The sequence below is a fragment of the Tachyglossus aculeatus genome, chromosome 11 (genome assembly GCF_015852505.1).
Source record: "Tachyglossus aculeatus isolate mTacAcu1 chromosome 11, mTacAcu1.pri, whole genome shotgun sequence".
Lineage (NCBI taxonomy): Eukaryota > Metazoa > Chordata > Mammalia > Monotremata > Tachyglossidae > Tachyglossus > Tachyglossus aculeatus.
In genome coordinates, this window is record NC_052076.1 from 71143237 (window position 1) to 71169647 (window position 26411).

Below are 26411 nucleotides of genomic sequence, written 5' to 3' on the forward strand. Positions count from 1 at the left end.
TCTCTAAGGACTGTTCCCAACCTGGGTCCTGGGACTCGTCTCAGAGATAGCAAACACTCGTGGCCGAGAGTCTCCATTCCTCCCTCCAGGAGCTCTAGACTGAGATGATTGCGGTGCGTTTTAACACTGAGGCTTCAGGAAAAACTGAGAGGGACTACACAGGCCTGGCTCTTTCCAGCCACAGTCTCCTGGGTCTCCAGTGCCTTCTCAGGACTCTCCCCAGACTCCTTTACATGCAAGTAAATCAAATCCCACATAAAATCCTACCTTTTCTTGGCCTACATTTCTCTACATATTTATAAAATGTCTCTTATATACAAGTACTCTCCCAGCCCACCCCAACCCCCACCAGGCCCCACCGAGTCCTTTCTACAGGGCTCAGGCTGACTTCACCCTGGCCCGGCAAGCACCCTACCTGCACGGGGGCAAGGGAGAGGCTCCGTTCCCCCCAGCCCTCTCCCCTTCGCATAAGTGGAGGATCTGGCCCATGGTCCCTGCTGCAGCAGGGACACCTCTGCCGGACCTGGGGCCAGGAAGGTCCGAAATCAAGCCTTGGAATGGGCTCGATAGAAAAAAAATATAACGGGGATGAAAAAGCCCCAGAAATATCAACCCTCTTCCTCCCACCCCTGAGCCTCAACCGGATGCCCCGGCCATGACCCAGAGTGTGAGGGAAGAGCTTGGGCCTTTGGGCAGGCCAAGCTCTCTGGCCCCTGGAGACTGGAGCTTTCCTAAGCCCCAAGGAGGGAAAAGGGCCCAGGGGGGAAACCTGCTCCGGTTATTTTGGCATTCCCTAACAACCCCCATGGCCACATCCTTAAGCACCGGCCTGAGAGAGAAGAGGAAACGCAGGATTACAGTACCACAGTACAGACTAGAATTACACAACCAAACTTGATTTGACGTTGCCGGCCATGCTGAGGTGCAACTCTTACCCAGTGGCCGTTTGCTCTCCCTTCAGTGGCAGTATTAAGGTTCCCATTTGCCCCCAGGTGATTTCTAGCTCCCAAGGAGCTGTTTGCCCCATAACCCTAACTCTTCCCTTTCTCCTCCAGGCACTTTCTCCAAAATACTGAAGTGGGTTTCGCCCAGGAGGACAATGGTGCTTGAGTCGAGGGGTCAGACAAGGCATGACAGAAAAGCCAATTGCTTCAGAAAGAAAAAGAGAGCTTCGTAGAGGTAACATCTTTCCTGTGATGCTAAAGAACATGGGAAAGGAAGATTTGGGGAATTCTCAGCTCTAACCTGGGGGTAACAAAGACCCAGGAATCAAAACCGACCGCAGTCATTCAGGGACAACCCAAAAGGTATTAGTTGTGACATTCAAGGTCTGGTGCTTAGTCGGGTGCGCACACATACGCACCCACTCCACTTTACCTAACTGCACAATTGTCATCTGCATCACACGAAACAAAGAAATCATTGCCTGCTCCTCCAACAGGTAGGAGTCTCCCTCTGCTCCTTTAACTCCCTCCATATCCCACTGTCCCCACACCAGAACTGAGCACCACCGCCTCTCAGGCCTGAAGTAGCTGCCAGATCAATCAATCAATCAATGGTATTTACTGAGCACTTACTGTGTGCAGAGCATGGTACTCAGCGCTTGGGAGAGTACAATACAACAGAACTGACGGCCAAGAGAGACCACTTGCCCAAACAGAAGTTGGCATGAGGCAAGCTCATCCAGAGAGCTGAAATGTTTCCACCCATGGAGACCCACCGACCATAACTCCAGGCTGGGGTCTTGAGAGACAGAGTTTAGGGAGACGGGACCCCCCACTCAGCCTGCCAAGATGAGTCTGCAAAACAGCCAGGAGAAAGATGAGACAATCGGCACCTTGGCTACGGAGGGGTGGAAGGTTGTCTTGCTGGTGGGCCTTTCCCTGCCTAATTTTGTGTGTGTTGGTGGGGGAGAGAAAGAGTCGGATATGAGGCCGTGGGTGAGGGATCTACCGTCACCAAGAAAGCAAGTTTCAGTTTTAGGTGGTCCCATTCCAGGTCAAAGAGGGGTCAATTCTTTCCAATGACCCCCAAGAGAAATAAGACCCTTGGGGCTAGATCATGTCTGGTTCCTAGTGGAACCTTCCTTTCCCTTCCGCCCACTGCTCCGGGTCTCTCTGGGTGACAGGCTCCCAACTCCCAGAAAGTGTCTGCCCTGTCTCACTTTGTGTTCCAAGGAGACACCACTGACAGTGAACTCACGCCCTGGGCCGGCTCCTCAGTCCCAAAGCACCAAAGCTAGCCGGAGCCTGGTCAAACAGCAGTGAGACAGTTTGGCATGGCCAGGGGCGAGGTTCTGTCTCCCTAAGGCCCCGTCCAACTCTGCCGTCTACTCATAGATGGAGAAAGACTTAGAGGCCCCAGGTTTGTCTCTGTTTCTTCAGTGCCCTCTCCAATGGGGTGGCGTGAATGGAGCCCAGCACTGGCTGAATCTTAAGGTGGATGATACCCAAAATGCCTCACCATGACAGAAGGACCTAGGCCACTGGCGCCAAGGCATACTGATCTGGGATCCCTCTCCTCTTTAGAAAGGCAGAAGAAAAGCCAGGAAATCCTGCACTCTTAGTTCTGTGACTTGGCGGAACCAGGAAGTGGTCTGGCTCCTGAGGGGGTCCCAGCTTGGCTGGAAGAAGGAAGCACCAGGGGTTTGGCTGGCAGAACCAGCCCATCTGATTCGGAAGCCCAGGGAGGCCCAGCCCAAGGGGAACCACTGACAGCATGGCAGCATTCAGAACACACCCGCCCGGGCCCAGAGGGACAAGCGTTGGTAGCTGCCTTGGCCCTGGAAGGACTCACCTGGCTCTTTGCTACTTGAGAACTTGGTAAAAGCTGCTTCGGCAAAGCCAGGCCCGGACAGAGGGAAGGCCCCTTCCCTGTGTACACCTGGGAAGACAGCAGATTCTTGAAGGAAATATTTCAAGGAGCTGAGCTTGCTGCTCTCCACTGAGGTGGGGTAGAGTCTCCCCAGACTCAGCAGGAGAACATAAAGCCCAAGGGCAGGGCCAAAGCCCATAGAGCCCAAGCAGAGCAGTATTTTGGAAGAGAGAGAAAAGAGAGAGAGAAATGAGAGAGAGAGAGAGAGAGAGAGAGAGAGAGAGAGAGAGAGAGAGATTTGATGGGAGCCCCAGTGATGAAATGGCAGAGCCTCAGAAGGTAGCCATTGAGCAGGACAGAGAAGAGAGCTCGAAGTGAGGGTCACTGCCCTCTCCGGGGGTGGGGAAGACCAAGAGACCCTTCTCCAGGAGGCAGGACATGGGGCCCCTTGGCTTCGCCCCATTGGAACTGGGGCTGGGGAGGGAGGTAGGTGGACCACAGGACAGAAACAGAGGCATCCACACCCATGGAGCCCGTGACAGGAATCTTGGATCCGGCCCCTGCCCATGTGGCAGTTGGTGTGTCAAAGGAATTAGCTCCCACAGAAGGAGAGAAAGAAATCCATCAGTGGCCTGACACAGTACTTGGAACAACAGCATCCCAGGGCAGAGACAGTGACAGCAGAGGCCCCCAGGAGGTCGCCCACAACTAACTCCACATCTTTCCCTGTAACCTCTTGTATGGACCATAGCTGTAGGGGCCAATAATTTCAGCCTAGCCAGCTTGGGAAACTGGTCCCCACCCGGCAGCCCTTCCCCCAGGGGGACCAGGGATGCACCATTGGCACTCAACAATGGTTTCTGGCAGGTTCTGTGACAAGGCAGCACTGACCCCCTCCTCAGCGGGTGGAGACTGCTGGTAAACTCGGAGTCACCCCTACGTCCTTGAGGAGAGGAGGCAGAGGAAGCTTCAGGTGGAGAACACGATTTCCATCGCACATGGGATGGCGTGGAAGACCGGGAATGGGTCTGTGGCATTGAATTGGAGCTTGGCCAGACCATGTCCTCAACCTGAATTAGGGGGTCCCCCAGATGCCTAACAAATACCCCCTCTTCTCCTCTTCCTACACCAGAGAAATACACTTAGCACTTCGTCTTCATATCTGGATTGCTACATGGCATATATACATACAGAAACACACACACACGTTACACACATATGTATCTGTATCTATATCTATATATATATGGAAGCGTAGAAGCCAAGAGGGACAGACCATCTCTCTTCTAGGACTTGGAAAACAGAAACCAAATCGGAGAGAAAGGTGTCCGAGGAAGCCTCACGGCTTCGTCTCCTCTATCCACTCACATCTCAACAAGTGGGAAAATCCAGGTGGGGCACTCGGGGCTACCTCCCTGCCCCACCTACCACCAAGTCAGGTCGCCCTTCTTCCTGTCCTCCAGCCAATGATCCTGGCAAAACCCAAAGCCAAGAAAAGGCCAGAGCCAATCCAAAAGGAAAGATCACCGGAGGGATCTCTGAAGCAAAGGTGGACATTTCAGCCACCTTGGTGCTGAGGAACCAAAGTAATCCTCTTCCCTGGGGAGGAAGGTTCCCCACCGCCTGAGTCCCCATTCCAAACCCACCCCGACACTATGTCTTATATTACCCATCCCATGCCTCCCTGCAAGCACGTGCGTGCGCGCGCACATACAAACACACAAACACACACACCCCTCTCTCTCTCCTTCTCTCCACTCCTTTCTCCTGGACAGAACCTTTCCCGTCGTCGCTAAGCTACAGCAAGGTGGCATGGCCTGAGTCATCATGGTCTACGCTGTTGAGGATGGCCGTCTGGTCCTCAGGGACCTGGCGGTGGCACAGATCCGAGAAGCGGGCGAAGGGGTCTGGACGAGGCTGTCGCTTCTTCTTGCGGAGGCAGACAGCTTCGTCGGGCCACAGGACCTGAGAGTTGGGAAGTTGCTGAACTTGGGAGGCAGAACCGTCTGGGGAGAGGAAGAAAGGGGCGGCGTGTGGGAAGGCTGAAGGTGGCCTCACCTTTCGGCCCGCTTCCCCACCCCCCCGGTATGTTCCACCCGGACACACGGGCTGCCCAAGACTCTGATGAACCAAACTGGATGCAGACAGAGCCATGGCCGGGATCTGGCAGTTGGTATCATTATGACTATTAAGATATTGGTCAAGCGCTTCCTATTTATCGAGCACTGTTCTAAGCCCTGGGTAGATCGGGGCCTAGTTAAGCAGGTCACACATAGTCCCGGTACCACATGGGGCTCACAGCGTAAGCAAGAGCAGTACCTGGTTCTCCTCTTATCTCTCTGGCTGTTCATTCTCAGTCTCCTTTTCAGGCTCCTCCTCCCCCTCCCATTCCCATCACATTGTAGTTGGGGGGTGAATTGTGGAGGAAAACTGGGAGTCAAGAACATGTCCAGAAAAACCTTCATCTCTCCAACTCAGGCAATCCGGCTAGGCCTCCCCACCCTCCTCCTCTTCCTTCCCCTTTCTAGCCCAAATCTGGAGGAGGTAACAAACAGTCTTCCTAAAACATCTTTCTGCACACATCTGCACATGGAAGCAGCATGGCTCAGCGGACAGAGCTTGGGCCTGGGAGTTGGATTCTAATCCCCGTTCCTCCACTTGTCTGCTGGGTGACCTTGGTCAAGTCACTTCAGTTCTTTGTGCCTCAGTTATCTCATCTGTGAAATGGGGATTGAGGCTGTGAGCCCCACCTGGGACAGGGATTGTGTCCAACTTGATTTGCTTGTATGATGGCATTTATTAAGTGCTTACTATGTGCAAAGCACTGTTCTAAGTGCTGGGGATGTTACAAGGTGATCAGGTTGTCCCATGGGGGGCTCACAGTCTTAATCCCCATTTTACACATGAGGTAACTGAGGCATAGAGAAGTTAAGTGACTTGCCCGAAGTCACTCAGCTGACAACTGATGGAGCCGGGATTTGAACCCATGACCACTGACTCCAAAGCCCGGGCTCTTTCCACTGAGCCACGCTGCTTCTCAAGCGCTGCTACCCACCCAAGTGCTTAGTACAGTGCCTGGCACATAGTAAGCACTTAACAAATACCATCATTATCATTATTATCTTCCTACTCCTCAAAAACCTCTAATGGTTGCCCATCCCTCTCTACATTAAGCAGAAACTGTTCACAATTGACTTCAAGGCCCTCAATCGATCAATTAATTGTATTTATTGAGCACTGACTGGGTGCAGAGCACTGTACTAAGCTTGGGAGAGTACACTATAACGGAGTTGGCAGATATATTCCCTCAATCAGCTCTCACCATCTTAACTATCCTCATTCCTCTCCAACTGCACGTCAGTCTGCACCTTGCTCTTCTCAAGACATCCTGCTCCCTGTGTCTTGTTAACAATAATAATAATAATAACGGTAATACTAACAGTAATGGTATTTGCTAAGTGCCTGCTCTGGGCCACGCACTGTACTAAGTGCAGAGAGAGAAACAAGATAAACAGGTGGGACATAATTCCTGTTCCACCAAGAGCACAAAGTCTAAGGGGGAGGGCAAACAGGTACTGAATCCCATTTTACAGATGAGGAAACTGAGGCCCAGAGAAGTTAAATGCTTTGCCCAAGGTCATCCTGCAGGCAAGTGGCAGAGCCAGGATTAGAGCCCAAGTCACCTATCAGCCTTGTGCTCTTCCCATTCCTTGTCTTCATTCTGGACTTTCTTGCCATTCACCTCTTGTTCTTGCCCACCCTTCTGCTTGGAATTTCCTCCCCTTCACATCTGATAGACCACTGCTTTCTCCATCTTTAAAGCCCTTCTGAAACACATCTCCTCCAGCAGGCCTTCCCTGAATAATCTCTCACTTCGTCACCCTATTTCCCCTAATCCCTATCCCCACCCCCTGCTCCTGCGCACTTCCCTGTCACCTAAATACTTGGATATTCACACCCCCCCATTCCACTTTGTAAAGATTTTTACACTACTGCTTTTCCCTACCAGTAATTTATTTTAGTGACTGTCTCCCCTGAGAGAGTGTAAGCTCTTTGAAGGCAGGATTGATGCTTACTAACTTTATCAGACTTTCCCAAGCACTTAGCACAGTGTTCTGCACAGAGTAAACACCCCATAAATACTATTATTGATTGACTGATTGAACCCATTTCCATGTGCTCAGGAAGTGAGATGCTCGGTACAACCGGAATCAGAATCAGAAAAAGGTATGTGGGCAACTGTGAGTTAAATTTTATAACCAGGCCCGACCTGGAAAAGGCCAGGTCACCAAAGTGGGCTAAGGGGAGGGCTTGGATCTGATTTCTCAGCTAGACTCCCCACTTGACTTGCAGCAAGACCTTTGTCAAATCCCATTCCTTCTCTCGGTTTCAGTTTCCTTATCGGCAAAATGGGTGCAACATGCCACTCCCAATAGAGTGATGAAAGACACTGGCCTCAGCGTAAAACCAGAGAAGACTTGGCTAGAGGTTCCCCCTGGCTCTGTCCTTGCTTCTAGACCAGGCTGCCCCTAAGCCACCAGACTCCGAAGGGTCTCCCCTGTCCCGCTAATTCAAAGGGGACACCACTGACAGTGAAATTCACCCACGAGTGAGCATGTGGCTGAAAAGGCCCCAGGGGGAACCCACACAGTAGGCACAAAAAAAGGTCGTCCCTTGCTGTGCTGTGATGCTATGTGCTATGCAGGGTACTGTTTTCTCTTTTGCCTTGTTTCTCTCGGCCCTTACAAAGCTTTGGCTTATAAAGAGCCGCTCCTACCCGGAGGACAGCACTCCACGCTGGTCTACCTGTTCTGAAAGCTCTCCTGGAAAAGAGGTTCCCAGAGACTTCCACAAGGTTTTTTGGGGAGCCCACTTCAGCCTCTCAAGTGCTTTTTGCCAACACAGAACAATAGGTACCTGCTAAGGAAGGATGTCCTAGTCCTTCAAGAGGCTTTTGGAAGGGGCTGAGCTTCTGCTTGCCTTCCACGCTGCTGAGCTCTCTAAGGCTCTTCCACCCTCACTGGCCAAAGCCCAGAGGCCCGGTGGTGGAGGAGGGAGGGAGCAGAGGCCTGCCAACAGCCTTCGGCACACACACACTGAAGGGTACAATCCCACGGCCCCAAACGTGGCTGTAGCATTTTTAAGGATGAGCACCAGGTGCACTGCATTGAACGACCCCACCCAGCCTTCAGTCCAGTGCACCACTATAAATATTACTATCACTTTTATCATCATCATTATTAGGTGGGGAAGCACCACCCCCCATCCTGTTGCAGCTCAGCTGGGCCCTAACAGTGTCTACGGAGGAGAAAAAAGCAAGGGTAATCATCTTCAGAGAACGTGCACCGCCTTGTCCATCCCTGCCACCATTTTGGCAATGAGGGAATGTGTGGCAGCCAGGAGGATTGGCCAGGAGAAGGGTTGGGGACCCCTTTGGACATGGTGGGATCCAGGCCTAACCCCACCTTTTCCTCAAATGGAGGAACAGTAGGCGATGCTCCATTTCTCAAGGGAAACAGAGAGCTTCTATCAGAAGGTGCCACGGGGAAAAGGAAGGTCAAGCACCATCTTAGAAGCAGAAGATGAGGCCCAGAAGCTGGCTAGACAATCTTTTGTACCTATCGGTTTTCATATCCAACCACTTAAGCCCTGACCTTCCCACACAGCCATTTTACCACCCTTTTCTTCCTCGAATCTGGAAATGACTTTCTCCCTTCTGAAATCCCATCTGCTCCAGGAGGCCTTCCCTGACTAATCTTTCATCTTCCCACTCTAGTTCCTCTCCGAACTGCCACTTCAGCACTTCTACATCTTTTAAATCCTTGAGTATTCACCTCTATGCTCCCCCGAGGCATCTTTAAAACCCACTGATTCCCCCACTAACTAGTTTATCTTGGCACCTGCCTCTCTCTTCCTCTCTACATCTAGACTGTAAGTTCTTGGAGGACAGAGACCGTGCCTTCCAACTCTACCGTCCTCTCCCAAGAGCTGAGGTCAGTGCTCTGCCCACAGTAGGTGCTCAATTCAGGCTGCTGATTGATTGGTCCCACCCCAGAAGGAGAGACCAAGGGGAGGCTCATTCATTCATTCAATCATATTTATTGAGCGCTTACTGTGTGCAGAGCACTCAGAATGGGGAGTCAGGGAGCTGCCTTGGAAGGGACAGGGAAGGGACCTGGCTCTCCAGTGGGTGCTGCCTGCCGGAAGCCCAGCAAGGTGGGGTCCCTCATACCCCCACCAAGGCCCACCCGCTGGGACAGAGGGCCCACAACTGCAGCTCACCGGATCGTCTTTTAGATTTCGAAGAGCCCTTGGTTGACTTTTTGGGCTTCTTTATCCGTTGGTATTTCAGAGCTTCGAGCCTCTCAGGTGCAGCAGCATTCCCGGATGCAGATGGACATGTTCTGTAAAGGACAGAGAGGCAGGAGCCGGTCAACCCCCACGCCCTCTCTCCCCCTGGACGAGCCAGCCCACAGCGAGGCCCCGGAGCTGGGCTCCTGGCTGGCCGGGGCGGGCGGGACGTCCTTGTCGGCTCCTGGGCGACAACACAGCTCTCTTCCTCCCCGATTCCAGGTCCTTCAGGTCCGGGGGGTGCTGGGAACTCGGTTGTGGCCTTGACTCTCTTCCAGCTCCATCCCCAACTGGGCTGTTGCAGGACACCAATCTATGGAAGAACTGGGAGGCCTGGAAAGGGGAAACAGCAGCTTTTATGCACCGACCGACCCTTCACCACTGCAATTCTGAAGCAGTTACAGGGGAGGGTCGGAGATGGTAGGAGGCTCTGGGAAGCCCCTCCACAACATCCTTGAAAAGAAAGAGCCAATGGCAGCTTGAAGCAGATGTCGGGTGCCCCCAAGCCTCTGCTGACGGGCCTACCGAACTCCCTTCCCCAGCCCCCAGAAACTGATGCCAGGCCAAGACCCCGCCACTCCCCCCACCATCTACCTCCCACCAGATGGGGCGGCTCTAGGGTGACCCCTCTTCTGGGGTCATCTGGGCCTCAAGGGGAGACGAGGTCAGACTCCAGAAGAAGGGCAGGGACGAAACGATCAGAAAGTTCTCAACTCCCAACTACCCATCCCCAGGCTCAAGGGGGAAGAGAGCTAATTTTTCCTTTGAGCCTGCTGAATCCACACCACCATTAATCAAACCTCAGGAGCCTGGCCAAGCCCTCGGCCCAGATCCTGGGGCTGGGCACAGCGGGCCCGTTCAGAAAATGCCAGATGACAATGATGGTGACGACGGCGATGACGCTTCTGCTGATGCTGATGAAGATGGAACCCCCTGGCAGTGTTAGATGTGAAGCTCTATTCCTGTATCTTTCTCCTCCTAGCCTGAGCCGTGTGAGCTGCTTGACGCCTGTTCCACTCGGGGCTCTTGTGGCAGGATGGGGGCGAAGAGGGGGTTCTGAGGAGAGACTGCTTTGGGCAGGCTGACTGCCCCAGGGTGATGAAGAGCAATTCTCCGCTCCCTCTACTGAGGGCAGGGCAGTGGAGAGTTGGCAGGCTTTGGAGCACGTGTTTAGCAGAGGGCATGTTAGCAAACACGACCCAAGAGGACTCAAGGAAGAAGGGAAAGGAGCAGCACAGGTCAGCAGCTTAGGAAGGGGCAATAAAGAGGTTTCCCCTCAGCATTTTAAACCACCCTCTCTCCACTGAAACACACACGTCATGGAACTAACCTAACTAGACTGCTCGGAGTCAGTCTGGACTGAAAGCCTGCCGTCCTCTCTTCCTTCCAGCTTTTGGGGAAACAATATTGCCTAGTGGATAGAGCACGGGCCTGGGAGCCAGAAGGACCTGGGTCCTAATTCCAGCTCGGCCACTTGTCTGCTGTGTAACCTTGGGCAAGTTACTTAACTTTTCTGTGCCTCAGTTACCTCACCTGTAAAATTGGGATTAAGAGTGTGAGCACCATGTAGGACAGGGACTGTGTCCAAACTGATTAGCTTGTATCTACCCCAGCACTTACAACACTGCTTGACACGTAGTAAATGCTGAGCAAATGCCATTATTATTACCATTATCATTATTTAAATCCAAGCACCACTTCCTCCCCCGCCCCCAAGAAACCGTTCACCAGAAGCTCCTGTGCCCTTCCCGGAGCAAACCTAACTATCCCCAACCTGGTTTTTACCCAGTAGTAGCAGCAGCAACAGCAACAACAGCAAAAAGACTTCCCTGACTCGCCAGCCACCAACTCAAAACTGACGCTTACCTGGATGCCTTCCTCCATCCTCCCCTCCTTCAGAACTCTACCCCAAAAGCCCCCTTCTAAATAAAGCCCTATCAGATTAATCACATCGGTTTCAAACACTTAGCACAGTGCTGATCACAAAGTAGGCCATCAGTGAACACTTCTGATCGAGTGACTGGATTGATCCAGACGGGTTCAGTCTTCCCTTTCTCTCTCCTTAGCACTTCTGCACATCTCTGCTGCTTGTACATGTGCATTTTCTTTTGTACATCCTATGCCTCTATTTTTTATTTTTGTAGATTTGACACTTTTAAGTCTTGTGGTGTGTTTACATACTTCTGGGGAATTTGAGGATGGGAGCCAGGTTCTTTTTTCAGGGTTCTCTTCAGGGCCTAGGCTGGAACTCCATCCATAGGGTAAGCTGAGGAATGAGGAGACTGGGGATTCAGGAGGAGCTGGGGACTTGAGGCAAGGGTGTGGAAGACTGCTGCCCCGAAATAGATCCTTCTGGTCCTCAAGGAAAGACCCTCCAGGCTTCCCTGAGGGAGTCCTGCCTCAGCCAGTGCCCTCCTTTCCCATAGTGTGCTGGCAGGAAAAGTAGACACAGGTATTCACCAGCCCAGACTGGGTCCCACTCCCAGCTTAGGGAGTCCCTGGCTGGGTAGGAGATAAAGAGGTACAGAAGCCAGGGGAGCAAGACTAAAGGTCAGTGCTCTCGGAGGTGACCTGTCATGGGAAATGGTTAGAGACTCATCCAGCCTTCACCATCAGAGGAGCAACAGGTCACAGCCCTTTAAACCAGGTGGCCCTCCCACAGAACAGATGGAGAATCCATGTCCTTTCCCAGACTCCTTCCTCAATGGTCATGTGTGCTCAGCTGCTTCCAGGAGACGGCTCCTGCCCCCAAAGTGACCCCAGGAGAAGCAGCTGATCTGAGCCAGATAGCTTGTCACAGGCACAGTCTCAAGGGAAGGCCAGATGGACACAGAAAGCTGCCCCAGTCAGGTCACTAAACTGACAGACGGACACCCTCCCATACGTTTCTGAGCTTGTGCTGATGGCTGAGTGGACTTGATTAGTCTTCATCGATCGCAACCATGCCAGAGCACCAGGTGCTGCCTGTGTCCTTTGTTTGTTCCGGGTTTTATGGTGGAAACAGCCAAAGGGGAAGTCCTTGGGGAGCACAAACTCCCTTCCTAGACCAAGGAAAATCAAGCGTGCACTTGTCTGAGGCCTCACCCCTGGGAAGGAGCCTGGCAAATCCGCAAGTTTTAAAGACAGGCAGCTGGCAACACCAGGAATACACTTCTCATCCCAGTAGACAATGTCCCCCCGGGGACTCTTTCGGACTTGCCCTGCCGCCACCCTTCCCCACCCTGCCCGTTTCTGGGACGCCAACATCACATGAAGCAGTCCCCTCACTGCACTGCAACCCGGCTAGAGAAGAACCGGGAGAGGACCGAGGGTCCGGAAACAGATGCTAAGAGCACTTCCAGAGGCCAAATGCTGGCTATTTTGAGGAGGAAAGAGCTCTTAGGGCTTGGTGACCTGGACTGGCTGGATGGCTACTTAAGGAGTTGTGGCAGGGGCCACCCCTCCTCGGCTCATGCGCCTCACCCCAGGCTCCTGCGATCCTCTCATCATCTGGGCCCTCCACGAAGACCAACTCTGTCCCCACCAGGGGCACATGAGTGAGGTGGGCTTAGGGTACCACAGGGGACCACTGAACCTGGCAAATGGGCTTTCCCAGAGTATATGAACACATGGTCACACAAACCTCCACCCAGCTGGGTCCACAAAGTTTCTTACACCTTTATTTTAATGTGTCCACCCCCCCACCCCAGGAGACCTCTCTGTAGGAAGAGACTGTGTCTGCCAACTCTAATGTACTCTCTTAAGTGCCTAGTATAGTGCTCCGCACACAACAGATGTTCAATAAATACCGTTGATTGGCTAATTGATGGCCCTGGGGTCTTAGGAAAGCCCCTCTAAGTTTTCAATGTGCCCTCTCGATCCTGGTATTTATCAAGGACTTACTATATGCAAAGCACTGTAATAAGCACTTGTAAAGAAGCCGGAATGTCCACCCCAGGCCCAGACACCCCACCTCCAGGCCAAACCATAGAGTAGCCAAGTACCCCAACAAAGAGAACGCAAGGCGCAGAAAGCAAAGACGCAACTAGAAGAGGAAGGTCAAACGCCACCTTGTCAGTGACTGCCCAGGCTCCATCCCGTGTCACCCCACCAGCAGCAGCAGAAAGAGCAGCAGCCGGGGCGCAGGCGTCTGTAGATTACAGGCTGTTAACTCTCTGACCAGCTTCCGAGCCACCCTCACTATCCTGACTTCACTTAGGCTCAGAGATGTCTCTCGCTCAAGGGAAAGGCCCAACCGGAGGAACCAGGGAGCCCCCGGCCCGTTCCCCATTCTAATGACGAGGCCAGTTCTTGCCAACCTCTGCATCGCGGCCGGACCAGGGAACGGGACAATCCGTGCCCAATCCGTGGGCTTGGCCTGGGGTTCCGGGTGGCTCCTGGCTTCTTCTGACTGTGACGTCAACCCTCTGTGACCCTTGGCTGGCCCACTAGCCCCTCCCAGGGCCGGGAAAGCCGGTTGTCTCCTGGGTTCTCACCTCGGTCTCCCGTTCTCCAACCACTCTCCGGATCCCTGAGCTAGGCAAGGGACTCCCCAGCCCAGTAAAGAATTACCAATAGCCCCAGCCGATTCCTGTCCTTCTCCGGGGACCAGGCCACCTCCAGACTGCCGGGGGGAAGAGGGAGTTTGGGGAGGAGAAATTGGGGAAGCCAGAAGCAAAATGGACCAGCCTCCTCTTCTGAGGTTACCAGTGGAAAACCTGGCTCTTGCCCATACCTCACCCTAGGACGGAGGAGAAAAGGGAGGGGAAAGGAGGGAGAAGACGGGAGAAGAAGAATGGGGAGAAAGAAAGGAAAAGAGAGAGACAAAGAGGAAGGGAGAGCACGAGAAGAGAGACGGAGACAGACAGAAAGAAAGAGAGGGAGCATGAGGACACTAGAGGCGTCACACTTTTCTAAGCAAGACAGAGGAGGGTGGAAACAGCAGAGCAGAGAATCTCTTCACTGTCCCCAGGAGCTCCAGCACCCACAATGAGTCTCTAGAAAGAAGCAGGGAGGGTGAGAGCTGGCTCGGTTGTCCACCTCCATGCTCCTGCTTTCCCCGGGACCTGATTCTGGGGCAGAAAGGCCTGGCCTTGCTTGCTGCTGGGACTCTCTGGGCTCAAGAACCAGGAGGGACTCCCCTGTCTCCGTGGGATCTGAGTTGGTCATCATCACTGGGAGATGGCAGTATTCTCTTCCTCGGGTGGGTGGGGTGGGGCCGGAGGGTGAGGACAGCGGTGACTGGGGATCAACGAGAGGGAGAGGGAAGAGGGAGGATGCATTCAGCAGCACCGGTGCCCGTGGGCAGTGATGGAGCTCAGCCTCCCGGGAGTCCAGACCTGCTGTGAGAGCCCAGGTCCAACCACATCCATCCGCCCATCCATCCATCCACTCGAGCATCCAACACCGGGTGTGCGGCGGCTGGCTCTCCCACCCACAGGGTTGAGAGATGGCCCGGAGTGGAGAGTCTTAACTGCGGAACTGCTCTCTACCACCCTGAAAACTGCGGTTGCCAGGCCCAGCCAGCCAGCCAGCCAGCCACCCGGCTGGATGGAGCAGTCCAGTGCCCCTCAGCCATTGCAGCTCAGAAAGAAAGGGCTGGCAGCCTCCACCTCCAAGGCCTCCTGACCTGGGAAGCACCCCTGCGAACAATGCCAGGAAGCAAGACGTCGGGCAGCAGGCAGGGTGACACCAGGGACAGCAGGCAGCACGATGCCGGGGAGCGGAGGCAGCAAGCAGCATGATGCCAGAGACCGGTAGCAGGGAGCAGTGTGACGCTAGCGATCGGGAGAAGTGGGCTGTGTGCCACCAGAGACCGGGGGGAAGCAAGCAGTGTGATGCTGGGGACCGGGGGCCGTGGGAAGTGTGATGCCAGAGCCCAGGGACAGTGTGATGCTGGAGACTGGGGGCAGCGGGTAATATGATGCCAGGGACCAGGGCAGAGGGCAAGGTGATGCCGGAGACCAGGGGCAACAGGCAGTGTGATGCTGGGGGCAGCGGGCACCTTGATGCCAGGGACTGGGGACAGTGTGATGATGGGGGTCGGGGGCAGAAGCCATTGGGCCTCTTGCTCTGGCATAAGCCCGGCCAGTGGGCCCCCGGCCCCGTCCCGCCATCCCGGTTGGACTGACGTTCAGGACGGCCCAGAAGGCTGCTCCCCCTGCAGCTACCGTGCTCAAGGAAGGACAAGGACACACTCGAGAACCCAGCCGAAACAGTGAGGGCTGGCAGAAAGCCCAGGAGGGCCAGGGACCAATCACCAGGAGGCAGTCGGCCTTCTCCACTGGACCCACTGACGGCAGATGGGAGAGGAGCCAGCGCCCAGACAGGCCCTCAGCTCTGTGCCCTCCTGGCTGTCCCCAGATAGCCTCACACTCTGGAGCTCTCCCCAAAGAAGGTGACTGAGAAGTTCAGAATGGTCACTGAGGGGGCCCCATCAGCTCCCGGGGGAAGCCCACCCTCCTGGTCAGGAGCAGGGCTCTCCCAACCAGAGCTGGGGGGTGGTCAGGCTGGGGCAGGGATCGGAGGAGGCCCTCAGCCCCACTGTGAAACTTGCGCGGAGGTGACATGCCAACCTTATTTGTTACTCATTTGCTTCAGAAAATTCTTAAATCTCTTATAAAAGGGACCTCAGTCGAATTCTCCTTTCTGGGTCTGCCCGCACCCCCATCTCCCTGGGGGAGGCCCAGAATGGTATAGGATAGATAAGGGGGCTTATCTAGACCTAAAGTCGGGGTCCCTTTTGGGAAAGCGGGGACACCTAGAGATGAGGCTGAGGTTGGGCTGCTGGGGGGACAGTGAGAAGGTGGGGAGCCCCTCTGACGGGGGACAACCTGAGAAGTCTACTCAGTCCATTGAGGAACAGCCTTCCCCAGGCTGCCTGTGGGGAGGGAGGCTTCGGCGGCAGGAACGGGGAGAACCCAGAGGTCTCTGGGGCTCCCCGGATATGGACGGGATCGGGGGCGGGAGGGGACCTCCTTGCCAGAGCTGGTCCCAGGGGGAAGGGGGGAGAGAGGGAAGGGCTGCAGCCAACTGGCGGCCCCCGCGCAGCCCCCATCGGGCCCGGAGGTGGAAAGGCCATCACAGAGCAGGGATCTGAAGCCAGCGAGAGCCAAAGAAGCGAGGCTGTCCAACCCTCCCCCGCCACCGCCCACTCCCTGCTAGCGGGGAGCAGCAGGCGTTTCCCCTAAACCCCCTCCCCGCCAAAAAAGGCAGCAGCAATGGCCCGGGCTGAGCCCCGTCCGTCCGCCCTTCCATCCGTCCGTCCGTCCGTCCGCCTGTTCGCCCGGCCCCGCCCCCGGCCCCCGGCCCGGAGGCCCCCTTACCTATTGAGCTGAGGAGAGGCTTGTCTCGACAACACTGCCCAGATAGCTGAGATCAATCAGAAACAAAGCAGTTATCAACACCCGCTGGAGCCCCCGCCCCGCGCACTTGGACAGACAGGGCACCCCCCTCCCGCAGAGGGAAGCTGGGGGGGCCGGGGAGGGCGGGGATGCCCGGGGGAGTAGAAAACCCACAAACGGGGCTGGAAAATGGAGCAGGGGGAGGCGGGTAGAGACAGAAAGCCAACAAAAGGGAGGAGATGGAACACGGCGGATGAGGACACGCAGACCTCACAGACGACAGGGCTGCCACACTCAGTCAGGGCCCGCTGTCCACGGGTGGCGGTGGCTTGGCGCCGGGGGGCTGGGGCCAGGACCACGAGGCTCCACACTAGGATCTGCTGGGGCCCTGTAGGTTTGGCTTCCTGGGGGGGTTCCCACTCGGCCCCTATAGCCCTCCTCCTCTTCCTGGCAGTGGTGCCCGGGGCAGGGAGCGGAAGCGATGGGGCCAAACTTGAGTTTTCCAGGGGTTGGTTGGTTTGGGCAGTGCAGGTTTCCCCCCCCCGGGGGGGAGGGGGGCCTTCAGCCCCCTCCCTCTCCTACCTACGTTCAGCCCAGCCTCCAGGGATGACAACCTCTCCAGCACCCTGCAAAGCCCTGCTACTTCAGGGATAGAGGTCAAAGCATGGAACCAGAAAGAGAGAGAGAGAGGGAGGGAGACAGAGACAGAAAGAGACTAGGGGGACCTAGCAGGCTGTTCCGGCACGTCAGACCCATCGGAAGGAGGAGACGGAAAAAGGAGGTAGAGACAGAGAGTTGGAGAGAGAGACAGAGAAGAGAGACAGACAGAGAGAGAGAGAGAGAGACAGAGAGAGTGACAAGGATTGGGAGGGAAGGGGCGAGAGGGGAGAAAGAAAGGGAGGGAGGGGGAAGAAGGAGGGAAAGAGGGAGGGAAGGAGAGGAGGAGGAAAGGAAGGCAGGGTCCAGAGCGGAGGAGGAGAGGCAGACGCTGGTCCCGGAGAGTGGCCGGTACCTGGACTACCAGCCTCCGCTACAGTTTAGGGCGCGCTCTTTCTTTGGCCGGGACGATCGCAGGGGCTTGTCTGTCTGTCTGCCTGCCTGTCCGTCCGTCCGTCCGCAGCGTCCTGCGCGGCCGGGGACCGGCGGCCCGCCGGCCTCGGGGCCCCCGAAGGCCTGCGCGGGCCCCGCCGCCCGAGCGGCCGGGCCGAGGGCCGGGGGCCGGGAGCCCGCCACTCTCCCGGCGGGCCCGGGGGCAGGAGAGGGCGGGCCGCGGACCACCGCCATCGCCGCCCCGCCGCCGCTCCGGGGATGTCCCGCTCCGGGCTCCTGCTTCGTGACGACAAGGGGACAGTGAGCCGGGGGGGGGGGGGGGGGGGGCGCGGACGGATGGACGGACGGGCGGACAGCGGCCCTGAGCTGACCCTGGACGGCCCCCCACCGCCCCCCATCCCTGCTGCCCCGCTCGCCCCCGGGCCGGGAGAGCGCAGGGGGCATCCGTCCCGCTGGCCAGGGGCAGCCCCCTCAGGCAGCCCCCGCCTCCTACCAAACTTGTCCGGCACGGCCAGTGGCACCGTGCTGGCTCACGCGCCGAGGCCAGGGCTCCGGCCCGGGGGTCTCTGCCAACCGCGTGCCCGGCCTGCCTGTCCATGCCCACTAAGGCTCCCTCCTGGGAGAGGGGGGCGGGCCCCTCCGCTCCTGTCCGGGCCCTCGCCGGACCCATCCCGTCCCGACGGGTCCTGAGGAGCCCCGTCTCCAGGGTGGATGGGGGCATGAAGGGAGGGGAGGGCGGTAGGAAGAGAGGAGATGGGTGGCCTGGGGGTGAGGCGAGGGGGTGAAGGGCGGGCAGGGAGGCGGGGGGTGCCCGGCGGTCACTCACCCTGAAGCAGACGGCGGCGTGGGGGGCGGAGCGGGCCGGAGGAGCTCCTCGGCCATCCTGTGCGGGGCGGGGGGGCGTTGGCCCAAAGACGTCCAGCTGGTCCGAGGGCCCCGAGGGCGCCGGCGGCCCCGACGGCGGCGAGGGGTAGCCCGTGGCCAGGGTGGTGAAAGCCATGGTGGGCCGGTAGCCGGGGCTCCCGCCCCGGCTGCTGGGGGCCGGGGAGCCGGGAGACGGGCTGGACCTATGGGACAGGGCGCCGGTGGCCGGCGGCTGCAGGGCGATCTCGGCCCCTTCGGCCTGCTGCGGCGGCGGCGGCTGCGGCTGCTGCTGCATGAGGCCCGGGCGCGGGCGGGCCCGGACGGCCAGCTCGGGAGAGCCGCCACGGGAGCCCAGCGGGCTCTGGCTCAAGGGCGACAGGCGAGCAGGCTGGAGGACCACCTGGTGGAAGCTGGGCTCGGCCCGGCGCGCCGGGCGGGGGCTGGGCCGGGGCCGCGGCTCGAACCACCGGGCGTCCAGGCCCAGCGTGCCGCCCGGCCCACCCGGCTCGGCCCGCTCGGAATAAGGCAACACCGGAATGCCCATACCCTGGCTGGTATGTCTCAGCTGCCCGTGGCCGCCCGGGGATCTGTCCGGCCACCGGGCCGCGGCGGCGGCGGCGGCGGCGGCAGCAACAGTCACCGCGCCCGGGCCCCGGCCGGGGGACCGGCCCGTCCAGCCCTTGGGAGCCTCCAGGGCCAGGATGCCCGGGTAAGCGGTGGGCATGTGGAGGGAGGAGGGCGGCGGCGGGCCCCCAAGGGCGAGGCCGGACTGGCCTTCGGCGGCGGCGGCAATGTTGGCGGGGTCGCTGGCCCCGGCCCCGGGGGTCAGCTGGTGCCGGAACATGAGCGCGGGGGCCTCCAGGCCTCCAAGCGCGAAGCCGGCGCGGGCCCAGGGCTCCGGGGAGCGGCCGCCGGTGGGCGTCTGTGTCAGGGGCAGGGTGCTGCTGGATGCGCTCTCGCAGTCCTCCTCGGGGATGGTGGCGTGGCCAAAGGGGCCCTCGACGGGCAGGGCCGGTGACGACAGGGCCGAGCTCAGGGGGCTCCCTGCCTCGGGCAGGTAGAAGGGCGGTGGCAACGGAGGCGGTGGCGGAGGCTCCAGCTCGATCTCCCCAGGGCTGCTGCTGCTGCTCAGTAGGTAACCAGGGTAGAAGTGGGCGGCGTGGAAGGCCCGGGACGAAGCCGAGGCCGGGCCCGGGGCTGGGCCCGGGCCGGGCGCCGGCAGCCGACCCTCGGCGGCCCGGGGCTGGAAGCGCGGGCTGTAGGCCGGAGGCTGCAGGTAGGAAGACTCCCGGCTGGAGGACAGCGGGGTCAACTGGGCCCGGAGCCCCGCCACCGAGGCGGGCACCAGCGGGTCGTCGGGCTCCTCATCCGACTGGCGGAAGTCAGGGTAGCGGTCCGTCTCCTGGGCGAAGGGGAAGCCCTCGATGCGCCTCGGCTTCAGGGCCGGCTCCATGCCCGCGGCCTCCATGACGAAGCGGCCGTCGGGCCCGCGGCTGATGAGCTCGATGGGGGTGGTGGCTTCGGCCTCCGCCTCGGCCCTGGCCACGCTGTACTTCTTGCTGCTGATGGCGCGCTTCGTCTTCTTGTACAGCGACAGCTCCTTCTCCCTGCCGGGGCTCAGCACGGGCTTGCCCGGGGGGCAGCTCTGGTCGTCGGAGGACTCGGAGGGGGCGCGCAGGGTGCGGACACTCTCGGGGCTCGCCTTCCCGGAGGATAACCTGGGGGCGGACCGAGCGATGGTGACCCACCCACCGCTGACGGCTCTAGCCCGGGTTCGGCCCGCCAACCCCGGAAGTGCCGGCCGAGTGGTGACCTCTGAACTCTAAGGCAGGAGGGGCCGATAACGAACGAGGGCCCGCCGATCAATTTCCTAGAGCGGGGCTGCTCGGGCCCCTGGGATTCTGCGGACGCGGGGCGGGACGGGTTTTAATGGGATGCCCATACGGGAACTTGAGCTGCAGGTGAAAGAGGCTGAGGTCCCCTTGCCCCTTGGCGGTGGCTGCCGTGTGGAGCTGGGAGAACGGACGGAAAGAAGCTAACGGGGAAGATCCCTTCTCCAAATGAAGAAGTGTCACCCAGGCACTTGCCATATCACATCTCGACCGCCGCTGACTCGACCTCCACCTCCCCGCCTTCAGCCTCGCCCCTCTCCTGGCCACACTACTCTCCGCTGTCCGGATCATTTTTCTAAAAAAATAGAATCACTCTACGCACATGACCCCGCTCCTCTCATCCCTCCAACGGCTGCCCCTCCATCGCTGTATCAGGCAGAAACTCCTCACCTTTGGCTTTAAGGCATTCAATCCTCTAGCATGAAAGCTCATCGTGGGCAGGATACGTGTCTACCAACCCTGTTGCATTTTACCCTCCCAAGTGCTTAGTACAGTGCTCTTAGCGCAGTCACCAGTGATCTTCTTGCCGGATCCAATGGCCTCTACCCCATCCTAATCCTCCTCAACCTCTCATCTGCCTTCGACACTGAGGACCACCCCCTTCTCCTGGAAGTGTTATCCTACCTCTACTATACTGACTCTCTTCTCCTGGTTCTCCTCTTATCTCTCTGGCTGTTCATTCTTGGGCTCCTTAGCTGGCTCCTTCTCTGCCTCCCACCCGCTGTGTGCCTCCCACCCCCTTGAGGTTCAGTTCTGGGTCCCCATCTGTTCTCCATCTACTCCCCCTCCCTTGGAGAACTCATTCACTCCCATGGCTTCAACCGCCACCTCTCTGCGGATGATACCTAAATCTACATCTCCAGCCCTGATCTCTCTCCCTCTCTCCAGTCTCGCATCTCCTCCTGCCTTCGAGACATCTCCACGTGGATGTCCTCCCGTCACCTCAAACGTAACCTGCCCAAAACAGAGGTCCTTATCTTCCCACCCAAACCCTGTCCTCCCCCTGACTTTCCCATAACTGTCGATGTCCCCACCATCCTTGCCCACAAGGCCATAACCTTAGCATTACCCTTGACTCCCCTTTCTCATTCCACCCACATATTCAATCTGTCACTAAGACCTCTCAGTCCCACCTTCACAGCATCGCTAAAATCCACCCTTTCCTCTCAATCCAAACTACTACCATGTTAATACAATCATTCATCCTGTCCCGCCTGGATTACAGCATCAGCCTCCTTGCTGGCCAGCCAGCCTCCAGTCTTTCCCCACTCCAACCCATACATCACTCTGATGCCCAGATCATTCTTCGACAAAAACGTTCAGGATACGTCACCCCACTCCTCAAAAACCTCCAGTGGCTGCCCCACCACATCAAACAAAAACTCACCATTGGCTTTCAAGCACTCCATCACCTGGCCCCCTCTGACCTCACCTCACTTCTCTCCTTCTCCAACCCCGCACATTTGGCTCCTCTAGCGCTAACCTTCTCACTGTGCCTCAGTCTCGCCTGTCTCACCACCAATCCCCAGCCCACATCATGTCTCTGGCCTGGAACGCTCTCTCTCCTCAAATCTGACAGACAATTTCTCTCCCCCGCTTCATCTCCTCCAAGAGGCCTTCCCAGACAAAGCCCCACTTTTTCTCATCTCCCACACCCTTCTGCATCGCCCTGTCTTGCTCCCTTTGCTGTTTCCCCGTCCCATCCCCACAGCTCTTGCGTACATATCTGTAATTTTATTTATTTGTATTGATGTCTGTCTCCCCCTGCCTCTACACCACAGGCTCACTGTGGACAGGGAATGTCATTGTTTATTATTGCACTGTCCTTTCCCAAGCTTTGCACATAGTAGGCGCTTAATAAATGCCATCATTATTATTTAGTAGAGAGCTCTGCACATAGTAAGTGTTCAATAAACGAATTATAAATAAATAAATGGTTGACTGAATGAATGAATGCTCTGCACACAGCGTTCAATAGATACGATTGATTGATCGATTCAATCTGCTCTTCCCCTACTACCTATCTTCAACCCCCTCCAACGACAACCCACTCCACTCCTCTAACACCAGTTTTCCTTCCTGTGCCTCCACCTTGCCTCTCCCCATCAATCCTTTGCTCGCATCCTTCTTGTTGCCTGGAATCTCCTCCTCCTTTATGACTGACTTCTCTCCCCAACTTCAAAGACCTACTAAAATTGTATCTCCTCCAGGAAGCCTTCCTGACAGTTAACCTCTCGGCTGTCCACCCAACTCTCTATCCCCTCTGCATGGTCATCTACCCCCGTAAGCACATGGATCCCCACCCTCACCGCCTCCACGTCCCCGCAACAGCACTTGGGTACATATCCTTATATTCCACCGCTTCCCCCATCTGTGGTAATTTTAATGTCCATCTCCCGCATTAGACTGTAAGCTCCCTCAGGGCAGGGATCGTATCTACCAACTCTATCGTATGGTACTCTCCCAAGCGCTCAGTACAGTGTTCTGCATCCAGTATGGGTTTTCTGTGTTTTGGTTTGGTTTTAAAGTGCTTACTATGTGCCATGTACTGTACTAAGTGCTGGGGTAGGTATAAGATAATCAGGTCCCACAGGGGGTGCACAGTCTAAGAAGGAGGGATAACAGGTACTGAATCCCCATTTTGCAGATGAGGAAACTGAGGCACAGATAATAATAATTATGGTATTTGTTAAGCACTTACTATGTACAAGATACTGTACTAAACGCTGGGGTGGACACAGTCCCTGTCCTACGTGGGGCTCAGCTCACAGTTTCAATCTCCATTTTACAGATGAGGTAACTGAGGCACAGTGAAGTGACTTGCCCAAGGTCACACAGCAGATATGTGGTAGAGCCTCGATGAGATCCCAGATCACCTGACTCCTAGGCACATGCTCTTTCCATTAGGCCACACTGCTTCTCTTAAGTGCTCAATATGTACCATTTATTAATGGTATTTATGTAAGCACTCGGTAAATACCACTGATTGACAGCACTGATTGATAAAAGGATGCTTTCTGGAGCTCAACATCTGGCACGGGGCCTTCAGCCCTCCCTCACCTCCCAGCCAGCCCAGGGGGCAGGAGGCCCCACCACACACGACAGCAGACGCTTGGGGAAGCAGCCCTGCCGAAAGGCAGCTCGTTCTTGGGGAGATTAAACTGCCCCACCTCTCCAGGGGTCCATGAGGTATCTCGACCCCCAAGGATGTACCAACCCCTGGGGAGCAGAGGCTGGGGTAAGGCTAAGAGAACTGGAGCAGGAAGGAGCTTCTCTGAGAGGGGACCCAGATGCTTCTTTCGGCTCTCAGGGCAGGGTCCGGAGCGGGTACTCACGGGGACTCCAGGCTCTTCCGGCAGTGGGTGATGGAGAGCGGAGGGTCTGGAAAGGAATGGAGATGAGAGAGCCATCCGGGCAGTGATCTGGGTCGCAAACCAGGAAACCACTAACCCCAGGACGAGCTCCACGGAGCCAGGCCTGGCCAGGTGTCGGGGCCAGGCCGGGGGTCACTACTCCCCGCTCCTGCTGGAGCCATGTCTGCACCTCCAACCGGACCTCTGGCCAGCTTTCTCCAAGGACGAGAACCAGTCCCCTCTATGGCCTGAGAAGATGAGCCCCAACCCTTCGCCAGCCCCGCCCCCAGATCTACCCTGTACCCCTCAGCGGATCTCCTTCCGTTCCTTCTCCCCTGCCCACTGTACACCTGCTTCCCACCCAGAAGAGGATCAGCAGCCCCCTCATTCCCTGCCCAGTTCTGGTCAGTAGCGTGGAAATCACTTCAGTTCCGATTCTAACTGAGCCATTTAATCTGGGAGGTGACTCTGTGCTACCCTTTCTCACCCTGGCTGCCCTGTTCCTGCTCTCCACACTCCGGGCTCCTCCACCCTCATCCCGGATCTACTTTTGGAACTCATTTCTGTGTGGCTCCAAAGCGCTTTGCTGGAATTGTGGGGCGGGGAGGGGGGCGGATAAGGTGGATTTGGAATGCAGGGTGGCACAGAGAACCCGAGAAAAAAGAGGGGATGGGGAGGAAGTGGGGTTTGGGAAGTGCAGAAAGCCACTAGGGAGGGGGCAGAGGGCTGAGGCCAGATGGGCATGGACATGATGGAAGGGAGCCTGGTTATCTTTAGCTCACAGGGCAAGGATCAGAGATCTAACCGAGGCAGTGAGAGTGGATTCTTGGATGGGTCACTCTCTGGTTAAGTCTTTGATCTGGGCTGCCAGGGGTCCAGGTAACGGGTCAGGGGTCTGGACAGTGGGTTGGGCAGAGAGACAGGCGACTGGGTAGGGGTCAGGGTCATAGTTTTGGGGCTGGGGAATGGGCTAATGGTGGGTCTGGGAAATGGGGCAGGAAGAGTGATCCTCCGGGGGAGGGGCTTCTCACCTTTCTTGCGTTTCAGCTTGCGCTTGCGCTGCTTATTGACGAAACAGGCGGCCAGGGTGCTGAAGAGGATGGCAGCTGCCAGGAAGCAGATGGTGGCCACAATGCCGGCCAACACAGGGCGGGCTAGTCCTTCCTCCGTCAGGTCGGGTTGCGGGAAGATGTCTGGCCAGAGAGAGGGCGAGGAGGCTGGTGAGCCTTGGGGCAGTTGTGGGATGCCTGCATGCCTCGGGTTCCTCTTCTGTGAGATGGGGTGGCATGGGGGAGGTCTGTGACCCCTCCCCTGCAGGGTACAGAGAGCTGGGACTGAAGAAGTGACTGCAAGGAGAGGGAAGGGTGGACCAAGCCTCCTGCGCCATCGGCCCCAGAGAGCAGCGCACTGTCCCCTGATGTGCCCGGACCTGCCGGACCTCCCGGACCTGCCAGTTCAGCACTCACCATTCCTGTCAGGGCCCGAGTTTGGGATGTGGGAAGGTAGGGAAAGTTGGTGCTGCATTAAAGGAACAAAAGAGCCACCGCTGTCACCACTGCCACTACTGCTATCGCCTGGGTCCCCAGGGTCTATCTTGAGGCCATCCTGCCTCTTTTTTCCATGTTCTCTCCTTCTTCCCTACATTTCTGCTTCCTCCAACCTCGGCTCCGACTGCAGCACCGTAGTCCGAGGGGAAGGCAGCGGGACAGGCAGAGCGAATGGGGGAGGGGGGCTGCCCGGGAACCCTTTGGGCAGCAGGAGGGGGCTGCCCACATACCTTTCTGCCAGAAGCAGGGGGCCACCTGTCCACAGCAACAAGGCACCTGCATGAAGACTGTTTTTAGCTGCCCTAAAACTGACCCCAATCAAGTCTCCCTATACAGATTGACTGGGGGGCCCAGCCGTAGGGCTCGGGGGGGTCAGGCAGGCTAAGAAGACTTTTTTTTGAAGGCTCATATTGAGTTCAGGTGGGTTGCCCACGGGACAGGGGTGGCTACAGGCGTAAAACAGAGCCCCCAAGCTAGTAAATCCCATAGGCACCTCTAGCAGGCCATCCTCCCCAATAACTATGAGTTCCAGTCTCCACACTCCACCAGGCACACCAAGTCTTGAACCAAAGGGGTCACGAAGAAAGGGAAGAAGGCAGAGCACAATTCCAAGTGGGAGAGCCTGAGCCTCAAATACGGAGGAAGAGAGGTGAAGAGTTAGATGGAGACCATCAGCAGATTGTTTTTTTAAAAAGAGGAAGGTTTCTCCACCCAGCAAGTGGTAAATACATTGAATTCATAACCGCAGGGAGCTGGGATGCTGGAAAGATCAGTAGGTTTAAGAAGAGTTTGTATAATTTAAGGTCAGGAGTGATCTGGAGTGGGTTATTTGAGGGATAGTCCACTGTTGCCAGAAGGCTCAAGAAGGATAAAGTGTATTCAGGAAACAGTAGGAGATGTTACCAGAGGGGAAAGTCACCCTGTTCCTCCAGGCATCCCACTTTTAGTGGTGGAGGCAGCAGATAAGCCAGTGGTCTGGCTGAGGTTCAGGACACCCAGCTAGGGCTCTGACATCATTTCTTGGATGCCTAGGAGAGCCTATGTCTCCTCCCCTCATATGTTGGGCTGCCGCAGGATATCAGAAATCAGGAAATTGGGCTGGAAACTGCACGGGGAAGCCACCCACCCACTGCCTGTGGTGTCTAACTCAGAGCTCTGCAACAGCCCAACAAGGTTCTCAGAGTCCTTATCAGTCATTATCGTTCCTGACGGGAATTA

The 26411-nt window shown here is 56.9% G+C and overlaps 1 protein-coding gene across 1 annotated transcript in view; it reads right to left on the reverse strand.

The window, feature by feature from the left end:
• Window positions 1-370: 370 nt before the first annotated feature.
• IGSF9B (immunoglobulin superfamily member 9B) overlaps window positions 371-26411 on the reverse strand; it is a 73839-nt gene continuing 47798 nt past the window's right edge. The window contains 6 exon segments of the mRNA XM_038753523.1: window positions 371-4820; window positions 9097-9218; window positions 18364-18434; window positions 18436-20119; window positions 23629-23674; window positions 24678-24839. Of these exon segments, the coding sequence (XP_038609451.1) occupies window positions 4612-4820; window positions 9097-9218; window positions 18364-18434; window positions 18436-20119; window positions 23629-23674; window positions 24678-24839 (2294 nt within the window). The 3' untranslated portion in view covers window positions 371-4611.